General features: G+C 40.5%; 1 protein-coding gene across 1 annotated transcript; it reads right to left on the bottom strand.

Moving 5' to 3' along the window:
• Window positions 1-1,271: 1,271 nt before the first annotated feature.
• LOC127381345 (carboxymethylenebutenolidase homolog) lies at window positions 1,272-5,358 on the bottom strand. Its single transcript, XM_051611579.1, has 5 exons — window positions 5,153-5,358; window positions 4,389-4,496; window positions 2,395-2,537; window positions 1,910-2,001; window positions 1,272-1,451 (listed from the first exon to the last, which is right to left on the bottom strand). Exons 1-5 carry the CDS (start codon window positions 5,356-5,358, stop codon window positions 1,272-1,274), a joined length of 729 nt encoding a protein of 242 aa, XP_051467539.1.
• Between the last annotated feature and the right edge of the window lie 14,739 nt (window positions 5,359-20,097).

Here is a 20,097-nt window from a genome sequence, read left to right as displayed (position 1 = left end):
CAGCACAGTTCAGTGCAGTCTGTTGAGTTATGCAGGCAACCAATGTACCATGAACGTGTAGTTATGCTGATAGGACAGAAACGTGTGAAACTGCCAAACATTCCTGATACCAATGGGAAAGTGGTATCCATGCAGATATCACATCTTCATTTATGGCTACTTTAACAAAGGAGCAGGGTGAGAAACTGACATGTTATAGAAAATAAAAAGGGACATGGTTCCCTTAGAGAATCTCTTAAGTAAACAGAAGTTGCCAAGTCATTACAAGGCAGCAAAATAATAATAATAATAATAATAATAATAATAATAATAATAATAATTTTTTTTTTATTTTTTTTTTTTTTTTTTTTTTTAAAGAGAGAGAGAGAGAGAGAGAGAGAGAGAGAGAGAGAGAGAGAGAGATCAGTAGGTCAGCAAAACTGAAACCAGTGCAGTAAGAGTAAAAAGGATTATTGGTGTTTATATGTTGTGTACTTGTGAGGAGATAAGGGTGATAAAGGAGAAGAACTTGAGAGAGGAGCAAGGGTTATAATGTAAAACAAGCAATATAATCAGGACTGAGTGGGATAACTGTTTGTCAGCCCTGTGTCTGATCACCACAGTTTGGACCAGAACAATCAGCCCACTGTTTCCACACTGTTCATGCTGGAGTTAATTCCACAGCCAGAAGAGACTGGTTATGTTTTTCTTTGATGTTGATGAAGGAAAAAATACCTGGAAGTTGCCACCTAACAATCATTCCTTCGTAACTCCCTAACAGAGCCCAATGTTGGTTTCACACATGGGAATTTCTGCTCAGTACAGCAATATAGGAGACAAATGCTTTGTAGCTAATTAAATTGTAAAAAAAAAAATAATCTGAATGCAAACCCAGGGTATTTCTGTGTTAGCACCAATGACCACCAATCATCATACTAAAATAAATCCAGAAACTACTCAGATAAAGTCAGGATGAAGTCATACTTGCTAGCACAGACAAATGGATAAACAATATCATTACTATTGATATCATAATGCAAAACAATGAAGCAAATACAAAACAAGATAAAATTCAATCAACTTTTAATGCCTAATCAGCCTTTTGTTCAACTTTGATTTCACAATCCTGAGTAAATCTTGTAAAAATCATGAAGAACTATAAATTTAAAAAATCCTATTTTTGTTTGTGACAATTTTCAAAACTAGATAGTTTTCCCTTAGCCATTTTTTTTTTCTAAAATTTTATTTAATCAAATACTGAACTTGAAGCCTAGTATTACTTTATGCTTTTGTCAAACAAACATTTGGATCCAATCAATCATATCCTTTCTAGCTTCTTCAATATAAGGTTTATCATCAGGTTTCATATCTTCTGGCTTCAACTGTGCAAACCCATGGACTTGTCCAGGATAAACTTTAATTCTATATGGAACATTACAGTACTCTTTCAACTTCTCCTCCAGTAAGATGATCTGTAAAATAAAGCATTCATCCATTATAATGTGGCTTTTTTTGTTTGTTTCCCAAACTTGCTGTTTCTTGTATCACTCTATCTTTGTCTTTCCTTGACTGTCACACTTCAAGCAGTTCTGTTGCTCAACAGATGAGACAACACCTCCAGAATTTAAGACTGAAACATTTTTTTTAAGTATGGATGAGCCTTTGGACCTCAACAGTTACTGCAGAGATGGTTTGGTAAATCTCATTGCTGTAAAGGAACTGACTGGTCTTTACTGCATTTCTCACCTCAAAAAAAAAAAAAGCAGCTTTGAATAACACAAGCAAGATATGGGGGGAAGTTTCAATATAAGCAAGACAATCCAGCCTGTCTGATTTTTCATATCGAAAAATGGCTTCTATTGAGCTATGATTTCTGTGTAAGATAAAAGACTATGGGAAAAGAAAAAGCATTACCAGTCCAACAGCTTACCTGATCGTAAGAAATAGTGTGGTCTTTCTCACCAAAAATGAAAAATGTGGGGTTTAGTAAATTGTATCTTTCTTCGGAGTCCCTAATTATTCCTATAATGTATTTAAGAAACAGTCTGTTAGGGAAGTTAACATTCTTGCAAGATAAATGGCAAATTAAAAGACAAAATTTCTACTTAGGTCTATTCATTAAATAAATTTCTTAGATCAGGACAGGTTCTATTCTGATGGAGAAAAAAGCATTTGCACTCTCCAAGCACTAAAAAGGTTAGAAAATTTATGTGCAAAAGAAAACAAACTTTTTCTGGTACCCACCATTCTTAAATTTTGATATGAATACAGCGTATTGCTAAAATAATCATAATTAAAATCCACAGCTCACCTTTGAGTTGAGGTTTTACAGCAATTGTTACACAGCAATAACTAGACTTACAAACTATACATAGTCATGTGAGCCCATGTAAGTTTTCAGGTGTTCTACACTACCATAGAGGGACACCCCAGCGGTTAATTGAGGATTTTTCAGCATCAAGTGATGTACTGCCATTCCACCCCAGGAAAACCCAACGATACCAATCTTCTTTGCACCGCATTGTTCCTTTAGATACTTCAAGACAACATCAGCTTCCCTAAGACATATAAACAAAAGTAAACTAAGGAATCTATTGCAGAATCAATACTTGAAAATTCAAGAAGTAAATTAAAAGAGATACATTAATTTTTCTGCATCCTCGCCCCCTATCATTCAAAATAGAGAATACTTAAAAATCACATTGCAGCCCAGAGTAGTGACCTCTGTATTTAAATGGGAGTTAACAACTCTGGTCCTAGTTTAGGGAAGTACAGGTGTAGGTACTTGAATACTTACCTGAATTGTGACCTGCTCCTTTGTTTTCAAAAGAAGCAAATTTTTAACTGAATCACTTTGTCTACGACAGCACAACTAAAGACAAGACATATCTGCAAGTAGAACAACATCTTGCATTATGGATTGTAGGAATAGATAAACTTCACTGTGCTACCTCTGCAGAGTCCACCTATTTAGATAAAGATTTGTCCTGAGTATGACATTTTTGTTGCATGAGTAAATATTAAAATACCCTACCAAGCCACATGCAATAATACTATACTAAAGTAGCAATTACTCAAAATTAAACTGTCAGTAATGTTTAAAATATGAGTATTGCATGAGATGTTGCACACAAAAAATATGCAAATTGTTTTTAATGTAGGCCGGAGCAGGTAAAATTTCTTTTCAGTTGCTAACTTCTTAGCAATTCAATACTTTTGGGTTTTTTATTATCTACTGAGTTTTAAATTAATTGTAAATGCACCCTGCTTACAGTAATAACTATACTTTCAAATATTATGCACATTAGTATGGTCATCACAGGTTTGGTTAGGCTGACAAAAAAGCAGTACAAGAATGACACAATCCGGAGATTGTGTCTTGGGTCTGTAGCACATGCACTGTGAATGGATGAGCTCTCTCAGATTTGATTTCTTTGGAAGGGTACTAAGTCATGGGTGTGTTGCATTCTTCATGCTCTGAAAGATCTGGCCTTGAGGGCAGCTACAATGAACCCTCAAAAGAAAGCACAGGCATGTCCTTGAGGTCTTAATTGTTTAAGACAGTGCCCACATATCTGCTTCCTCTTTGGAGTAGGATTTTTTTAACAGGTGTTAGTCATTTGTCTTTTTAAAAACTTCCATCACAGCTTCTGCAATATATGGTCAAAAGCTTTGCTTAGAGATGTTTCAGTTGGGCATGGACCTGTTGAAAGGGTCTTACAAGATGATAGCTGAGTAATAGGGTGTTGCTGCCTCACTCTCATCCTCTGAAGTTTCAGGCTGTGGTGATAGAAGCTGAAGAAACAATAACGCCTCCCATAATTCAGGGAAGCCTTGTTACAGGCACTGCTAGGCTCTACAGAGAGTGGGCCATCTATTTCTCATTGAGAAAAACAGTTTAGTTGATCAGATGTATCTCAGGTTTTGGGCAGTGTTGCAAATTTTTATTGAGTGCTTCTCAGGAGAATATTGTCTGATTCTATAATTATTTACAAGGCAGAATGCAAGATGGGCAAGTAACAACTGGCAGATAACAGAAGCAGATGTGGAACAGTTTTCCTTCCTTATCTTGAGGAACTGGAGGCAGAATCATCATCTGTGGGTGAGAGTGCTGGCTATTTCATGGCCTGTGAAACAGTGGCCATGAGCCTGTGCAGACAGTATTGCATAGTTAGAAACAGGCCCAGGAGAACAAGATGGGGACAATAAGCAGAGTGATGGACCAAGCAGATAATCCTGTCCAAATCCCAGCCAAGACAGTGCCCAGAATCACAGAACTGCAAGAGAATAAGCAATTCTGTGTGTGCAGCCAGCTTGCCCTGATGTGAGGTACCACTTTTAATATTTCATGCAAATTCCCCTCATTTGCCAGATGGCCTTTAAAGTTCAAGTACAAATAATCATCTTACTTGTCTACTTTCATAGGATCATGATCTTTCATCCAGTCAGCAAAGTCAGCCCAGTGATCAGTACTTTTCCAGGGTTCTGTTCCCTTGAAGAAGTCTGGGCAGATTGTTCTGTGTAAGACATGAAATAGTGTAAGACATGGAATCAAGTCAATTTTCATGTCCAGGTGGAAAGAATCTACGGATGCCTACATGTCTCCTAAAGTATCTTCTACTGCAAAGTACATATATAGGTGGTTACTATCTGAATCATATTCTACTCATCTTGTTCTCTCAATCTTCAGAGCTAAAAGTGTATGTCTTTCTATGGAAAAACCCCCACAAATAAACTCCCATTATTTCCTTAGACATACTTAATACAAAAGTAAAGGGATTAAGCAACCCTCCTGATTCTATAGAAACACATATATATATCTTTGCCAGTAAAAGCTAAAGCAACTGTTCAAAAGGTTTAGTTCTGAAAAGCTTATACAACTTAAAAAATAGATGCCAAGTTTATCCTTTAATAACGCTGCCACATAAGCACAAACACTGTCACTTGTTGACTTTCCTTTTGGCTTTGTGCTCAGGTAGCCATTTTGGATGGGTCAGTTTTGCTAGCTGTGGTGTCCTCACGGGAACATTTTGTCCCTTTATGTTTTCATTTGCTCAGACTGGCAGGATATGTTTGCTCTCTATGTATGGGAACCACTATATGCCTTGCTTAGCTTTGGAGCCTATGATTTATCGAAGTATTTAAGAGGAAGATAGGAAAAACAGTTGCTTACGTGTATCCATGCCCCGCAATCAAATCGACTATGTATCTAATGTCTGGAAACAGCCATCCAAATACATCATGAACCACAATCACAGCTTTGTCTGTGAAAAAAGATGGTCTACAAACATATGCCTTGATGTGCTCAATTAGTACTTCATGTCCAAGGGACCCATATTCAGATCTTCTTCCACTATTATATAGAAAAGGATCAGCCATTTGGAAACCTAAAAAAAAAGAGGGGGGAGGAAAAAGAGAGTAAGAAAGTAAAAACATTTGTTAACACTAATTATTAAGGGAAAATAAAGGCAAGTATGATCTGCAGAAAGTAGTTCAATCACTTCTGTAAATAACATTGACATCCTTGTATGAAAGGAGAAAGTAGAAAAAAAGCAAAAACAGTGTTCTACTGCAGAATGTCTTAGTCTATGATGTGTTATTAAGCTAGGAATGAAGAGAAATAACAAAAGAAAAGTTAAAAAATTACAAACGCATGTGTAGGTCCTGACCCTCATGTCACATTTGTTTTACTCCCATGCAACTCTGTCAGCACTAGCATGCAGCAGTACAGTTTCACATGCCACTCTCTCCCCACGCGTGGGGCCACCACTCGTGCCTTCAAGGGGAATCCCATGCTGGTTTCTCTGGATTGTGTGATGTGTAAGCACTCAGCTGCTACAGAGAAGTACAGCACTCAGTGCTTCTCTCAGTGCTGGCACCTGCTAATTAATCCGTGCTTTTGGTAGCAGCATCACAAGCAGTTCTGGGAGCCAATGTATGGGGTGCAGTTGCTGAAGGACTACAGTGTGGATCTGTGAATTAGATTTCAATGCCTTTAGCCCATATGCCCTTGAAAAGGATTCCAAGAAAACAAGCAGATATGCAAATCTCATTCAAAATATGGTTTTGTTCCTTCTCCAAAAATAGCAATTACAGACAATAAGCCAGTAGATGTACTAGAGAGATTAAAGTCAAAAGTTGTTCTGACTCTCTGTGTCAGAAGCTTGGAATGGACGCAGAGCAAAAAGTCGAATATGATCCTGTAATTAAAAGTAGTGTTATAATGCATCTATACAAGGAATCCAATTAAGTCTGCAGGGGCAGTATTAATAGCAGCACTTCTGAGCCATGTACTGACTTCAAAACTGTCCTTGGGGATGCAGCACACACACCTGCATGCACATGATGACTGTCTACGCTTCTTCATTTCTACATCAGTCTATCATTCCTGTTTGTGCTGTAGCATGTACTTCAGAAAACTATCTAGTCTTCATGGAAGTGCAGCAAATTCTGGTTAAAACGTATACCTTCCTCAGCTCTCCACTAAGCCCAGCAGCAGAGAGATAGGTTTCACTGAGTAGTGGGAAATTCTGCCTAAGCAGTAGGGACACATTTGGAACCATGGTCCACTCAGATTTGAAGAACACAGAGTCAATGCCACAGAGACTCACCGCTTGCTTGTGCCTTACACAACACTTCCCAGCTTGCATGATTAACACAGGCTTAGTAACAGCATCCAAATTTTATATGCATTTTTAGACTGTCTTAAACCTAAGTTAATTAGTCTTCCCAACATATAATACAGGGACATTGCTCTTCCTCATCCTCTCCCAACCCTGAGGCTGCTGTCACCAGATCCAGCAGGGCCAGCACTGAGTTTGAGCAAATGTGCTTGATTACAACTGTAACGCCAGGCTGATAAAGTGTGGTGTAGAAATACAGGAACTGGACCAGAACATGGCTTTACTGCTAGAATCAAGCTGCTTCAGAAATAGCATAGGTGGATGATCTCATGTTGTGAATAATCCCTCGTGCTGATAACTGAGAGCTGATTACACTTGTTAGTTGTTCTCCCACTTTTCTCAACATCTGAATGTCAGGGTTGGTGTTGGGAAGCATAAAGTAGCCAGATCTTCAGAACTAAAACCTCCATTGTTTTAGCATTGTATGAAAGTGGAAGTTGTAACATGCATGGAAGAATATCTCCTAGTTTAAGCCCCTCATAATAGGCCTGAACATGCTTGAGAAATTTCTGTTCATTCAAAAGCACTTCCTCTGTCTTTTTTTTTTAACCTAAGGTAAAAGAGCATGTTGAAGTGCAAGAGACTGCCTGGAGAATTCCCAGGCACTCCCAATGACAGCTGATGGTGTCAGCTGGTTCCTGAGATGGCAGCCACAATATTATTCCACTAACACAGTTTTTCAGAAGGGCACAACCTACGGTGTCCCCTTCATGGAAGTAGTTTTTAGGAGGCATTAGGCTTTGCAATGGTTGTGAAACAGCCTCCTGCCTATCTGTTGGTTCCTTCCCAGAAATCATTTCTTTGGCCTATCTTGATTGATGCCTAGCCAGCTGGGGCTTCTCCAGGCACCAGGCTGCAGAGAATGTTAGTAAATAGTCAGCCACACCTGAACTGCTTAGAAATCTTTGATGGGATCCTGTTCAGTCAGAAGCTTTATTTGTGCCCGCCCACTTTGACCCACGCAACACAGTGTGGCAAAGCAACAAGCCAGGATATTTCCTACCTATCTTGTCTCACCTCATTCCCCTTCCCACCAAGTTCAGCCATTACACTTTTCCTTTTCCTGCTTTCCCTGCGGCATGATTCCAAGCAAGCAGTATCTCACCTTTACACACCACTCCTTATCACTGAACTCCAGCCCAGAGGAGATGCAGAGCCTGCACGAAGTCAGGAATGGGGGAAAAAACTCCTGCTTGCAGGGAAAAAAAAAAGAGTTATATCCATGAGTCTGCTGTTATCTTTTTGCTCATTAAGAAAGGGCCTTCTTTCAGTTTCTCCTCACCAATGGTTCTACTCTTCATTGGGTATATCACTACCATTCAGCTTTTGTGCAAGTAACATAAAAACTGAGGAGAGTTATTTGTTATTATCACAAGGCAAAGGTGGGCTCCATGGAGTGGTAGGACAGACCTAAACTACTACATTTTTGGGGAGCAAAAATCACGTGGTTAAATCCTGCTGAGTCTTAGTTTTCAATAGGAAAAGCCAAATCCCTACCTGGGCCTGAAAAATCTTTTTAAAAACAGGTAAAATAAGAGCAAAGGTAGTACTAAGGATAATCCTCACTTCTTAGAGTATAAGCATGTGATCTCAAAGTGCTGTGCTGTTTGGCAGGACCTTGAACTAGTGATGTCAAGATGTGACATCTCTGCCATTTTCTTGGGTCCAGTGGTAACATTTTAAACTCCAGCAGTAAGTTATTTTAATGATAAGTGCTCCAATGGACAAAAAAAGGAAAAGAATGGGAATTCATTGCCATAAGGGCAAAATAAATTATTATGATCCCTTAATGTGCTCTTCCTATTGATGGATATAGAATGGTTACCAGTGTCCCCAGAACTATTGCTGTGCCACAGCTTGCAATAAGCACTCAAAATGAAACCAGATGTTTCCTAAAGTTGACACCCTTTATCTTCACCTTGTCCACTCCCTAATACTTGTCTTGTTTTACTGAAACCAAAATAAAAGTCTCTTTTTAAAGGAGTGGGTTTTTATGCCTGTTTTGTGCCTTTTCAAAGAGCTAGATCTAATTGCTTAGCAATTTCAGATTTCTCCATTTCAGCACAGTTAAAAGTAGTTAGCCTTTTCCTGCTGCCAGCTCAGTCTTTGTGGACCAGTTTACCATCACATACCTGGAATACAGGATCCTGTTTTAGCCCAGCTCGCTGCTTCTGCCCAGAGAGATACCAGCTAGGTTTCTCTAAACACAAGAAGAAAATCAGTTCTGCTGGCAGTTTTGCTCCTGCTGCTGCCAATCCAGTTTCCAGGTGCTCTTCAACTCTTCTGCAGACTTTGGGATTGGGAGGTGAAGAGGAGAGGCTTAGCATAGGAGTCATCCCAGCCAGGAAGGGTGGGGACACATCATGTAGAGAGGCAGGGTGCAGCAGGCTCCACATCACTTGCCTTTTACTCCACCTTCTACTTATTTATTTATTTATTTATTTACCCATCTGATTATTTATTTATTTATTATTTGGGGAGTTTAGAAAGCAAGATACACACAAACACTATACTGCACTTATTTTTTTCATCTCTCTGAATGTCTGTGATTCCTAGCAAAATAGTACAGAGAAGTTGAAGCAAGGCTTCTGAGTGTTATGATCAGCACACTTCAGTTTTCTGGGAGAATTTACCTTCCAGACCTGTACAAAGCAAATGATGTGTGTGATGCAGCCACTTAAGACACTGCAGAATCTTTGCACCTCAGCATTTATAGCTGAGGCATTTAACATCAGTGGTGCATTTGCTGATGCACTGTTAAATTCAGAGATGCATTTTCTTACAGTATATTCATGCACTTTTATTGTCCAATTTGTGCCAAATGAAGATGAATCTCCCCTGGTAAAAGTGCAGCATAAAAGTCTCCCTAGCACAGAGATCCAACATATTGCAGCCACACCCACAAGTATTCCCAACAAGTCCAAAAGTGTTCCAGATTTTTTTTTATTAGACTTGCTTTCAACAAGTTAGAAACATTTGAGTCTGAGCTGGTTGTTATTGATGGTGGCTCATTGAAATTTTCCATTCCTTACCCCTCAGGCTGATGTCTACAATAGCTTTAGTTTCCTCTGTGGTTTGTGAATGTGTGCATGTTGGGGAGTGAGGCATGAGAGACAAAAGAGCTCAAAGAAAATTACAATGTTATTTCATGTCAAAGATCAATAAAGAAATTTTTATTCTAAGTGTATATGACAAGTCCCAGAGTCACTCTGCAGATCCTCAGCTGTACTCTGTGAGGTAGTGACCCCTGTGTAAAACAGGTGATGGTTGGATTAATTCACCAAACTTCAGACATTTACAGTGAAGATGTCTACATGTCAGCAAGGTGTCTACCCTTCCACAGTTGCCATTAAGATTTAGGGTATGATTCACACTCTATGGGTGTCTTCTTCAGAATGAAATGGGTATTCCCCTAGATGCTACCAGCTGTGATGATCATGGAGTTTAATAGCAGCCTACCCATCTAGTGCAGGTGTAGACTGCTGTGTGGAGTGTATTATCACTCAGGCAAGGTGAGTCCCACCTCTGTGTGCTGTGGGAGCTACACGCAACTCCAAATTAGCATTTGTCATGACCAGAGAGAGGGTGTTTGCCCTGTCATACCTGTCAGTAACTTTGCACATCAGGATTGTACAAGAAACCATTAAAAAGATTGCTTGTGTTGCAAGGGAGGGAGTGGGGAGACGTCACTGAAAAGATCCAGTTTTTACTTTTATATTAATGGAATCTTGCTTGACCTTGTCCCAGTCCTTGCTTGACCTCAGTGGGCATGCTCTACTCAGATCCACAAGACTGAAGTACTGTCTTGTCCCCCCAGACATGGGTCTGTTCAAGCTGCAGTGGAACAGAGTGAGCCAGAAGAAGCAGACATCTAATCCCATATGCATCTCATGACTGTAAATCCTGTCTTCATGCCCAGCATCTCTAATTAGGGGTGGTTAGGGTGAAAGGAGAGCAAAGGGCTTGATCTGCTGTAGTGGAAACTTTTGCCTGCACACTGAGATTGTGTTTGACTGGCAAATCCTAAATCATTTTGATCTCCCATACTTGAAGAGGCTGTCTCCCCATAAAATATAATCACCACCTCTGTAATGGACTCAGGATTATGGAGTAGATCGCACCTGTACATTTCGTACAGTCTCAAGCAATTTATATATTTAAGCCTGCTGTGAACATATCTATTTTTAGGGTTTTCAAAAAAAAGAAGGCAGATGAGGGTTGGAATGAGTACAACAGATTCACTTGTCCAAGCACACAGGAGTCAAATTTCTCCTTCACCTGAAATACACAGCTGCTTTTTGTTTGGTTGTTTGGTTGGTTGGTTTTTTTCCCCAAAGCTTTGTGCCAATACTCATCCACTTGCTCCTCCTGGTTTTTTAGAAATGAGTGTGAAATTGAACCCCAAAGTAAATCTTCACAGCTGTTGGCTGCATTTTTAGCTGTATGTTAACAGAGGAAACAAGATCCTAGGGCATGCAAGCCTGCTGTCCCTGGGCAAAATAGGAAGGTATTCTCTCCCAGACAACTACTGATAGATTAAAACCCAGAAAGCCAAGAACTCTGCTGGCATCTAGTGCAGATGAGAAGGATTCCAATGGAGAGACCAATGCACAGGCTTAAACATGATCTGTTTACTGTCACCTGGTACAGAATCTGGAGTGCTGCTGGTGGCAACAAAATTGTCATGAAAAACCTGTTCAAAGTGTCTGTGCTGAATGGTGCTCTTGCAGCCTAGAAGCTGCAGACAAGGCAAGAGGCTCCCCTCTCCTCTTGCATGGGTTCTGCTGGCAATAGCAGCCTTGTTAAGGGGTTACCACCATTGAGGGTACCTTGTGAGGAACCAGTGGAGATGCTCTGAGGAAGGGTTAGCAGAGAAACATGGTCCAATGGGATCAGAACAGCTCTGTACCCAGTATCTGCCACGAGACCAAGAGGCATCATTTGGGACTTGAGTGGCTACAGGAGGGGGGCATAGCTAGTCCCTCACACAACTTCACTGAAAAGAGAGGGTCTAATTAGTGGGCTTGTAATTTGGAGCTGGTTTTGGGGCTTTTGTTTTTGTGTGTCATTCTGATTCTTTTCCCTCCATCCAGTGAAAGGCTGCGTATCTAAACCTACTGAGTCATCACTCAGGAGAGAAGAAATGTAGTTTAACAAAACTGATTTCATTTGCCAGGTTTCTGGCTTTGGTCTCTTGTCAGTGTTTGAATAAAAACCTTGGAAGTCAGGCCAGCTTTTGTTATTACAAATCAAGGCTCGGCCAGAGGTTTACATGTACAGATGCTTTCACTGTCATCAGTGAAAATTAATCTCACACTTACAATTTCCTTTACCCTTTAGCTAGCGTGGTACTCTGGAGCATTACAAAAAATCTCCCAGAATTTTCTGCTTCGCTTAGTGGCAAGTCGTCTCTCCGCTCTTTCCCATGCTTTCCCGTGTGCCTAAGAAGAAAGGCTCCGAAGCCTCCCTGTGGGAGTGACCTTATCTGCTCCATCTGGCGCGGCGCTGGCAGGCACGGCCGCGCTCCCCGCACCGAGCGGAGCAGCCGCCGCTCCTCGCCGGGCACCGGGACACAGGGCGGTCGCGGCGTCTTTGCATCTCTCGCCGTGCTCCCACTCCCTTGCATTTGTATTGGTTCTAAAAAATAATAGACTCAATCTGTCACCATCCCTCCCCTTCGGCCATCCCCTTGCATCCGCCCCCTTCCCCGCCTTTACTCCGTTTCTGTAAGCTTTTGAGACGTCATCTGGCTTCTCTCTGAGCCTCCCGCTTTGCTTTTGGATAGGCAGGGGTTTGTTCTCAAGTGCGTACAGCTCCTTTTCTCCATCAAAGCGTGGCTCTGACCACAGGGACAGAAGGATCACATACGTAAAGAAAAAAAAAAAAAAGTTTTCAAAAGGTATGTTGCCAGTGAGCTGGTTGGCATGTAGAAATAAATGGTCGACCCAAGAGCTTCTGGGTTACTCATGTCTGGTTTGAGTTAATTTTTACATATAATAAACTGTGAATGTTTAGTCCTACTTTTGCTGAAAGAGCCTGTAGGGTTTCAGAGGGTGTGTTTTGTGAACTTTATAGAAAAAGGGTGGAGTATAACTTTAATTACGCCAAAGCAATAACAGGAAAACTACTTTAATATTGTGGATGACATGCAAAGAGGCGTATTAAAATTACCTAACACTGTCCCGGTGTTTCGAGGTTATTTAGTAACTCATCACTTTATTAAAAAACACTTCCAGTGGAATTTCAGTACAAGGCACATGGTTCCAAGTAATAATTAATACTAACAGAAATAATGGGGTAAATAGTAAATTTTGGAGCAACGGCTCCAAAACAGGTACCCCAGATCAGAGGCAGCATCACTGTTGCACTAAACACTATAAAAAGAGACATGAGTAAGATAACAGAATTAAGATTATATGAATAATTGCATGGATCAAGGTCTGATTTCCTTACCTATTTTCACATGACTTAAGAATATGTCTATTATTTTGTCTTACCAAACATTTTGCATTTTTCTCTAAAACTACAAATATTTTGAATCCTTCAAGGATTCATTCTTTCCACCCATTTAGTCACCGAAAGCTGTATTGTCTGTGCAGAATTTTCCCCATAAAATATCGAATTATAAGACATACATTTGCTCTGTTTCACTACAGGGCACACTCCTTTTTTTCTTTTTCTTTTTCTTTTTCTTTTTCTTTTTCTTTTTCTTTTTCTTTTTCTTTTTCTTTTTCTTTTTCTTTTTCTTTTTCTTCTTTTTCTTTTTCTTTTTCTTTTTCTTTTTCTTTTTTTTTTCTTTTCATTTTTCTTTTTCTTTTCCTTTTCCTTTCCTTTTCCGTTTCCTTTTGCTTTTCCTTTTTCACAAGATATACGCTTATCGTTATATTACTAGCCAATTAGCATACACAAATCAATTCACAGCAATCAAATTACTTTATTAAATATGTTTGCAGAGAGCACCTGTTCTTAGCCTTTTTCTAAAGCAAAATAATGAACTTTGGCCTAGCAGAAAAAAATTAAATTTCTGTGTAATCCTGCAAATTTTTGAGTCTGTGCTGGAAGTAAGTGTACCTCCCCTGCAATCTGAGCCAGTTTAACAAAATCAATTTCTAAAAGCCCCAGAGTACACGTTGGAGTAAACATGTCGTGGAGGATCTGAGGAGAACTGGTTCAGGCAGGGGAGTAGTCTGCCCACTGCCTGTCCCCTGCCCCATGCTGCCCAGGGCAGGCACAGGCAGGCACATGGACAATGTGTGTTACGTGTGGAAGGGAACGCTTGGACCATGGAGGCCAACCAGACTGCAGTTACTGACCACCCTATCTGCTTCAGAGAGGATGTCTGCTGCATGTGCCATCAAACGTCATGGTGTGGAAGAGGTTGTCTCCCCCTGCCCACCCAGACATCTGCCCCTGCCCACCTGGATAGTTAAAACTTTTGCAAGGGCTATTTGTGCTGAAGCAGCTGTGCCAATGAAGAGTGAACTCCCAAGTTTGCTCTTCCACAGCTGGTTTGTGTACTACCAAGTTTCAGACTGGAGGTTTCAGCAAGGAGAAAAGCATGAGCTTAAGCAGGAAACTTGAAGGCTCATCAGATTTAAGCTCACAGGGTTGATACTACCACCTCCAGCCTTGACTGTTTCTGGTATACTGGATAGAACCAAAATAAGATCTCAGAAACCTGACAAGTTATTGGCCACGAGGCAAAAAGCTTAGGGCCACCTTATTCAGTCCTTCACAATGTTCCTCTCTCAGGTGCTTTTATTTTCTCTTTTTTGCCAGGAAGCTACAGAGATGACAGCCTGTCTGCACTTGACAAGGCAGGCCACTTCCAGAGCTGTGTTTTAAGCTGCAGCTCAGACCTCAGGCCAAGCTCATCTGTTCATTACAGCCTGTTCTCCTGGTTCAGGAGGTAAAACCAACCCAAACCTGAAACCCTCCCCCAGCAAGCTGGAATCCAATCACTAGTCACCTGCCTGTCTTCAAAGACACCAACAATCTGCACCACAACTTATTAGCTTCATCAGATCTCCTGGCTTGCTTCTAGGTGTGCCTGGGGAGCCAAGATCCGATTTTTTAAATGAAATCACCACTTGCTTCTACCAAGCCAGACCCGAATGGATTTCCTCTCCTTCTTGTGCAAACCATCTCATAAGCCCAGATACGAACATTGAATGAGTTCTCCAGGGTGGGCATGATCTTTGGGCTTCTTATTGGATAAAGAGGAGGAGGGAAAAAGGGAAATTAGCCATCTTCTCCACAGAAGGAATTCATAGCATGTCTATACTATCAAACACTCTCATGAGAGAATGAGAGATTTCCATTAATGGGATAGCATTTTTCTGAATGTCCACACAAAAAAATAAAACTTTTATATAAAGGAGATAGGAAAAACACTGTGAAGAAGTCTTGGATACACTGGTCTTGAAAGAAGGACCTGGGACTTTCTACTCAAATAATATGCCCTCAATGTGTCCCAGGAGATTTAACATAAATATGCCAAGTCAGAGATCCATGTTCAAGCTACTGTTCCACCATGCTCATCTGTGCAGAGACTGCCATACTCAAATGGCTACTTCTTGCTCTCTTGTCTTCTCTGGGGGATCCTGCCTTGGTATAGCCACTACTTTTTCATGTGAGCAGGAAGCAGAAGCCAAATTCCTCCCATTCCAGTCAGATATCAGTATACATTAGCTATTCAATCACTCCCTCTCTGGTGTTAAGCAGAAATCGGTGCAGAAATTCCTCAGAGTTAAAACCAATTACATAGCTGATCACAACTTTTCTGTATCTTACACAAAAATCATTGTAAGTTCTTTCCTGTGAGAAAAGACATTGATGCAAATGTTTTTAAACTTAAAGCTGTGAGTGCTAAATTAATTCCCAGATCAACTACATACTATGTAGTCGAGAGCAAACAGTAAGCACGGCAAGACTCAGAAGAACAGTGATGATACTGCACATTCCTTGTGCAGTGCACTTGTGAATTATGCAAATTGAAAGTCAGAAATTAAACAGACTGCTGCCTTGGCATTTGTAATTAAGGCTCTTCATTACCTCACAAGATGCTTTTATAATACAAGTTTGTTTAAAGGCCTATTTTAGGTCTTCTGCTTTGATGGGATAGAAAGGTTTCATGAAGTTTGGGAAATTTTTTCCCTAAATGCAAATTAGATTCTGCATGTTTCACCTGTGTACTGTTCAGAGTAATTTTTGACATGTTTATGTTCATCTTTCAAGTAGTTGTGCTGCTTACTCCTGGAAACCTCTCAGGTAATCTGCAAACTTCAAAGGCTCTTAGGAATTCTTCATATTCTTTAGGTATCTTTTTTGAGGAACTCATTTTTCTGTGATCTCCCAACAGCAGCTAAAAGCCAAAAACTACAGCCTCCCTGTCACTCTTGTACTCTCCATTTATCTTAAATATAAATTTTACAAAGAAGGAAGTATATAATTTTTTCTGATTTTTTTTTCTGAAAACAATAAATATATATTTTTTCCAACTTGTTGTCTTCAGATATAATAATGATAATAATAATAATAATAATAATAATAATAATAATAATAATAATAATGAACATCGTTGAGATGCTGAAGAAGAACCCAAGCTCAAGCTAAGCTCAGAAGAGCCAATCCAGTACAGCCAATCCCAGTCCTACAATGCACACTCACTTTATTTTGTGGGCTACAGGGGGACTTTGATTTGTCCATGTAGCACAACATTAAATATATATGACAATTTTGCAATACAGTGGATTTAGGATGGACATCCAGGTGTGTTAAAGTTTATATCTTTCAGATTCCAGCTTTCATTAAAGAACGATAATGTTAAATAACTGAAAATGAATAGGCAAAGAATCTTATTGTGTGTCTGTGATTGTATGTTACACTGAAGTGCAGGACATTACTAAATACCTTTGAGAATTGACAGAGATCAAATTGGAATAGAGCAGGTAAGGAAAGTGTGATGAAAAATAGATTGAAAGGTCACTGAACTGTAATTGCATTTTCGTAAATGGTTTGTTGCTTTGCATAGTATAAATACGGGTTTTCAAAAACAGAAAGAAGACTTTAATGTCTTTCTTCTCTTGTGTCTTCCAGTGACAATCTAAATTCAAACCTATTTTGGTTATGATAGCTGATCTGGAATTGATCCAGATCCTACATCCAAACTCTACAAGCCAATCCAAAGTATACTGCAGGTCCAAGAACATTTCAGATATTAAAGAGATATGAACATAAAAATATCAACATATTTAATAGATGTATACATATTCAAAATTCAGTTTTGGACTGCAGTGGGAAAATCTAAAGCAGAAAACCAAGCACAAGCTCTCTTTGCTGTATAGATTTCCAGTTCACCAATGTTCACAGATCCCTATGGCTCAGACAAACTAGATAGCTCTGTGTCCACTCTCTCTTGACTTATTTGGACTTTCTCCTGTCATTGCAAGATGATGCTGCTGGTGAAAACACATCAATTCTCACACATGTGCTGCTCAGCAGGACAGTGCTGACACACTGCCAGAGCAGATCAAATCCTTAACATCCAGGTTCACACAACAGGCTCCTCATGTGAGATCATTTGGTGTGGCAGTGCTGGAGCACTTCCACACTCTGTCCCTGCCCCTGGCCTCCTTCCTGCTGGGGACCTGAAGCCTCTCTCCTCTTGACCTTGGACTGCTTGATACTGCCAAAAAGACATTTTTGCAGGTAGCATTTTGCAGAGGATTTCCTTAATTTGAACTAAAAATTCAGTGAATGGCATTGGAGTGATAGTGACCCCTACATGAGCCCCCATCAGTAAGGCAAGGTTAGAGACTCCCAGCACGTTTTTCCCACCCTGAGCAGATGGACAGGCCAGTCTCTGCAGCAGGAGCTGGGACTGCTCCCTACTGGGGCTCAAGGCAGGTAGCACTTTCTGCAGCTGACTGGTGGCAGAGACCATCAGCGGCTGGCACATCGCCCAGGTGCTCCTGGGGAAGCAGTAAGTCCCCAGATCTTTCTTCCCAATCACCTCCAGCCCCAGCTGAGCACAGGCAACATCTGACACATTGCTCAAGAGGTTCTGGCAGTCGTGAGATGCGATCTGGAGGTTACTTTTTACTCTATCAAAGACAGAACAAGATTCGGAAGCCTGAGGCAGGACAGCAGATCAGCAGCCCCTGGTGACTCACTCACTCAGCTGCCACCAGTGCTGGCAAGGTGCAGGGCAGCTGTGCCAGATGCTGCTTCAGATGTTGAAGGCTTCAGACACCTGGATATGCCTTTGGGCTCCTCAGGTAATAGGCTTAACCAGGTGGCAGCATTCGAGGCAGTGTTTCCTAACACTGGCAGCTGCTTGTTTCATGGCCTATCAAACTGTCAGATGGCCCCAGTCGGGTGCATACCACCATGGTCTCTGTCTGCTGTCCCACTGCAGGCACTAGAGATCCTCCATCTCCTCTGCCACCCTCTGCTCAAAGCTTCTAAACCATTTCCTGGGGCTGGAGCAGAGCTGCCCTCTTGTGGTACCCATGCTGCAGGTTTCTGACAGCAGTTTGTATTCTTGGGGCTCAGCTGATAATGAATTGGAAAATACAGGCTCTTCCTTCTGAAGTAGGGATAAACTAGACACCCACTTCTAAAGTAGGAAATTTCCCAGATGTTCTCCTCTGAAGAGGAGATTCCAAACAAGTTTGTTCTCAGGAGCTGGACTGGGATGCCAGGCTGAGCTTCTCAAATAGTCTTGAGACCCTCTGAGGATAAGGCCATGAGAAATATATATCATGCACTGCCATTTCTCTGTGTGTCATCATCCGTGTGAGCTGACTGTCTTTAGCATCTTTAACCAGGCTCTGGCAGAGGCCCATCAGACATCACGACAGCATTAAAAAAATGAGTATAACAAAATGTTTGATCCACAAAGAAGAGTCAAGAAGATGTAGATCAAGTAGTAAATGTGCTTGATTTTCCATGTCAGTCACCCAACTGAAAATCTGCTTCACTAAGCCAAGTATTTTACTCTCCTCCTTAGACATTAAAAACATTAAGTGGTTTCTTCACTGTATTATTCACCTACTGAAGGCAGTACACGCAGCAAATGCATTATTGGCATAAGGAAATAAGAAAAAAGCTGAGGTTTATGCTCAGATTCTCATTGTGCAAGCTACAGTGAAGTGAAAGTTACTACAGAAATCAGACAGCCTCATAAAACAGAGGTCATTGACTCTGAGCAGCCTGTAATTACTTTGACCTTTAGACCATAGCTCAAGTTTCCCCTGCTATCCTTTTTCCCGTTGCTGCAATTGTTTGAAAAAAACTAATGACTAGTCACTAGAAACCAAGGTCTGCCTGTATTCTTCTCCTCATCAGTGCAGCAGAGACAGTAACACAGATGTTGTTATAGACAGTACCTGTTGTGATTATGTGGATCATTCTCCACAATAGACACATTCTCATTTTGGCAACACTCACATTTTCAAGTGAATTAGAACTGAGCCCTGCCCAGAGGAGCTCAGTCTAATTTGGCTGGCAGTCATAACTTCCAATACCATCTGGAAGGTCAAGGAAAATGTTTCTGGCAAAGTTAGATTGCTCCTGCTAAATACTGAGGATAACCCCTAATTTGTAAGGATATTTGCACAGATTTTGGAAGACGTGAGAACCAACACGACCTCACAAGAATTTATAAGCAGTCACTTGATAATGGTAACATGTTTCACACCACACCCTCTATTACCAGAAGGAGAACAAGGAGCAGTATGAAAAAAAACAAACACAAAAAAACCCAAAAAAACCCTTAAAAATGCATAATTCTAATCTAATGGCATAAGTATCTAAATATCTAAAAGGCTCACTCAAAGTTGATGGAAGTGTTTTAGGTAAAAAACCATAGGCCTCAAACATTACTACAATTATTATGAATGGGATATTCTGAAAGACAAATATAGCTGGTTTTGGTTTGGTTTTGCTTTGTTTTAACCCAAGAGTATTTCATTGAGCAACAGCAGCCAGAGTTCTGGATCTAAAGTGGATTAGTAACAACCACCAGCTCCACTCTCAGCGTGACAGCAGGATCCTAACCAAGTTGATAGGGCTTAGTTCTAAACAGAAAATCCACTGTAATTAATACATGTGAAAAGATCCCTGATGCCTTTATGCCATGTGATTTGGTGATGCACATTCTGCAGATCTTGAGAAGAGCTGTGAAGTTCTGCAGGTATTTCTTTGCTCCATGGAAACAGATATGTGTCAATCATCCAAATATCACCTAGCTTTTTGAAATCTAGGCATATATGAACAGCCTAGATTTTCTTAGTCAAACTTACTAAACAGTGATTTCTCCTGTAATATCATTTTCACACTTTTTACACTCTAGCTAACTTCACCTCTCACTGAAAATGCTAGAGGGCATAGTTTCTTTCTTGGTTGAGATGTCATAATCCATAGAACAGAC

Source organism: Apus apus, chromosome 2 (assembly GCF_020740795.1).
Source record: "Apus apus isolate bApuApu2 chromosome 2, bApuApu2.pri.cur, whole genome shotgun sequence".
Lineage (NCBI taxonomy): Eukaryota > Metazoa > Chordata > Aves > Apodiformes > Apodidae > Apus > Apus apus.
Note: the sequence above shows the minus strand (reverse complement) of the source record. Positions and strands in the feature narration are given on the sequence as shown.

What these genes read in the sequence shown, in the direction of transcription:
- LOC127381345 (XM_051611579.1), bottom strand. Translation starts at nt 5,358, where the DNA reads ATGGCTGATCCTTTTCTATATAATAGTGGAAGAAGATCTGAATATGGG. An exon ending in ATTGCGGGGCATGGATACAC is followed by an intron (nt 4,497 to 5,152) that starts GTAAGCAACTGT and finishes TGTCTTACACAG; the next exon opens with AACAATCTGCCCAGACTTCT. An exon ending in ACACTATTTCTTACGATCAG is followed by an intron (nt 1,452 to 1,909) that starts GTAAGCTGTTGG and finishes TTTATTTTACAG; the next exon opens with ATCATCTTACTGGAGGAGAA.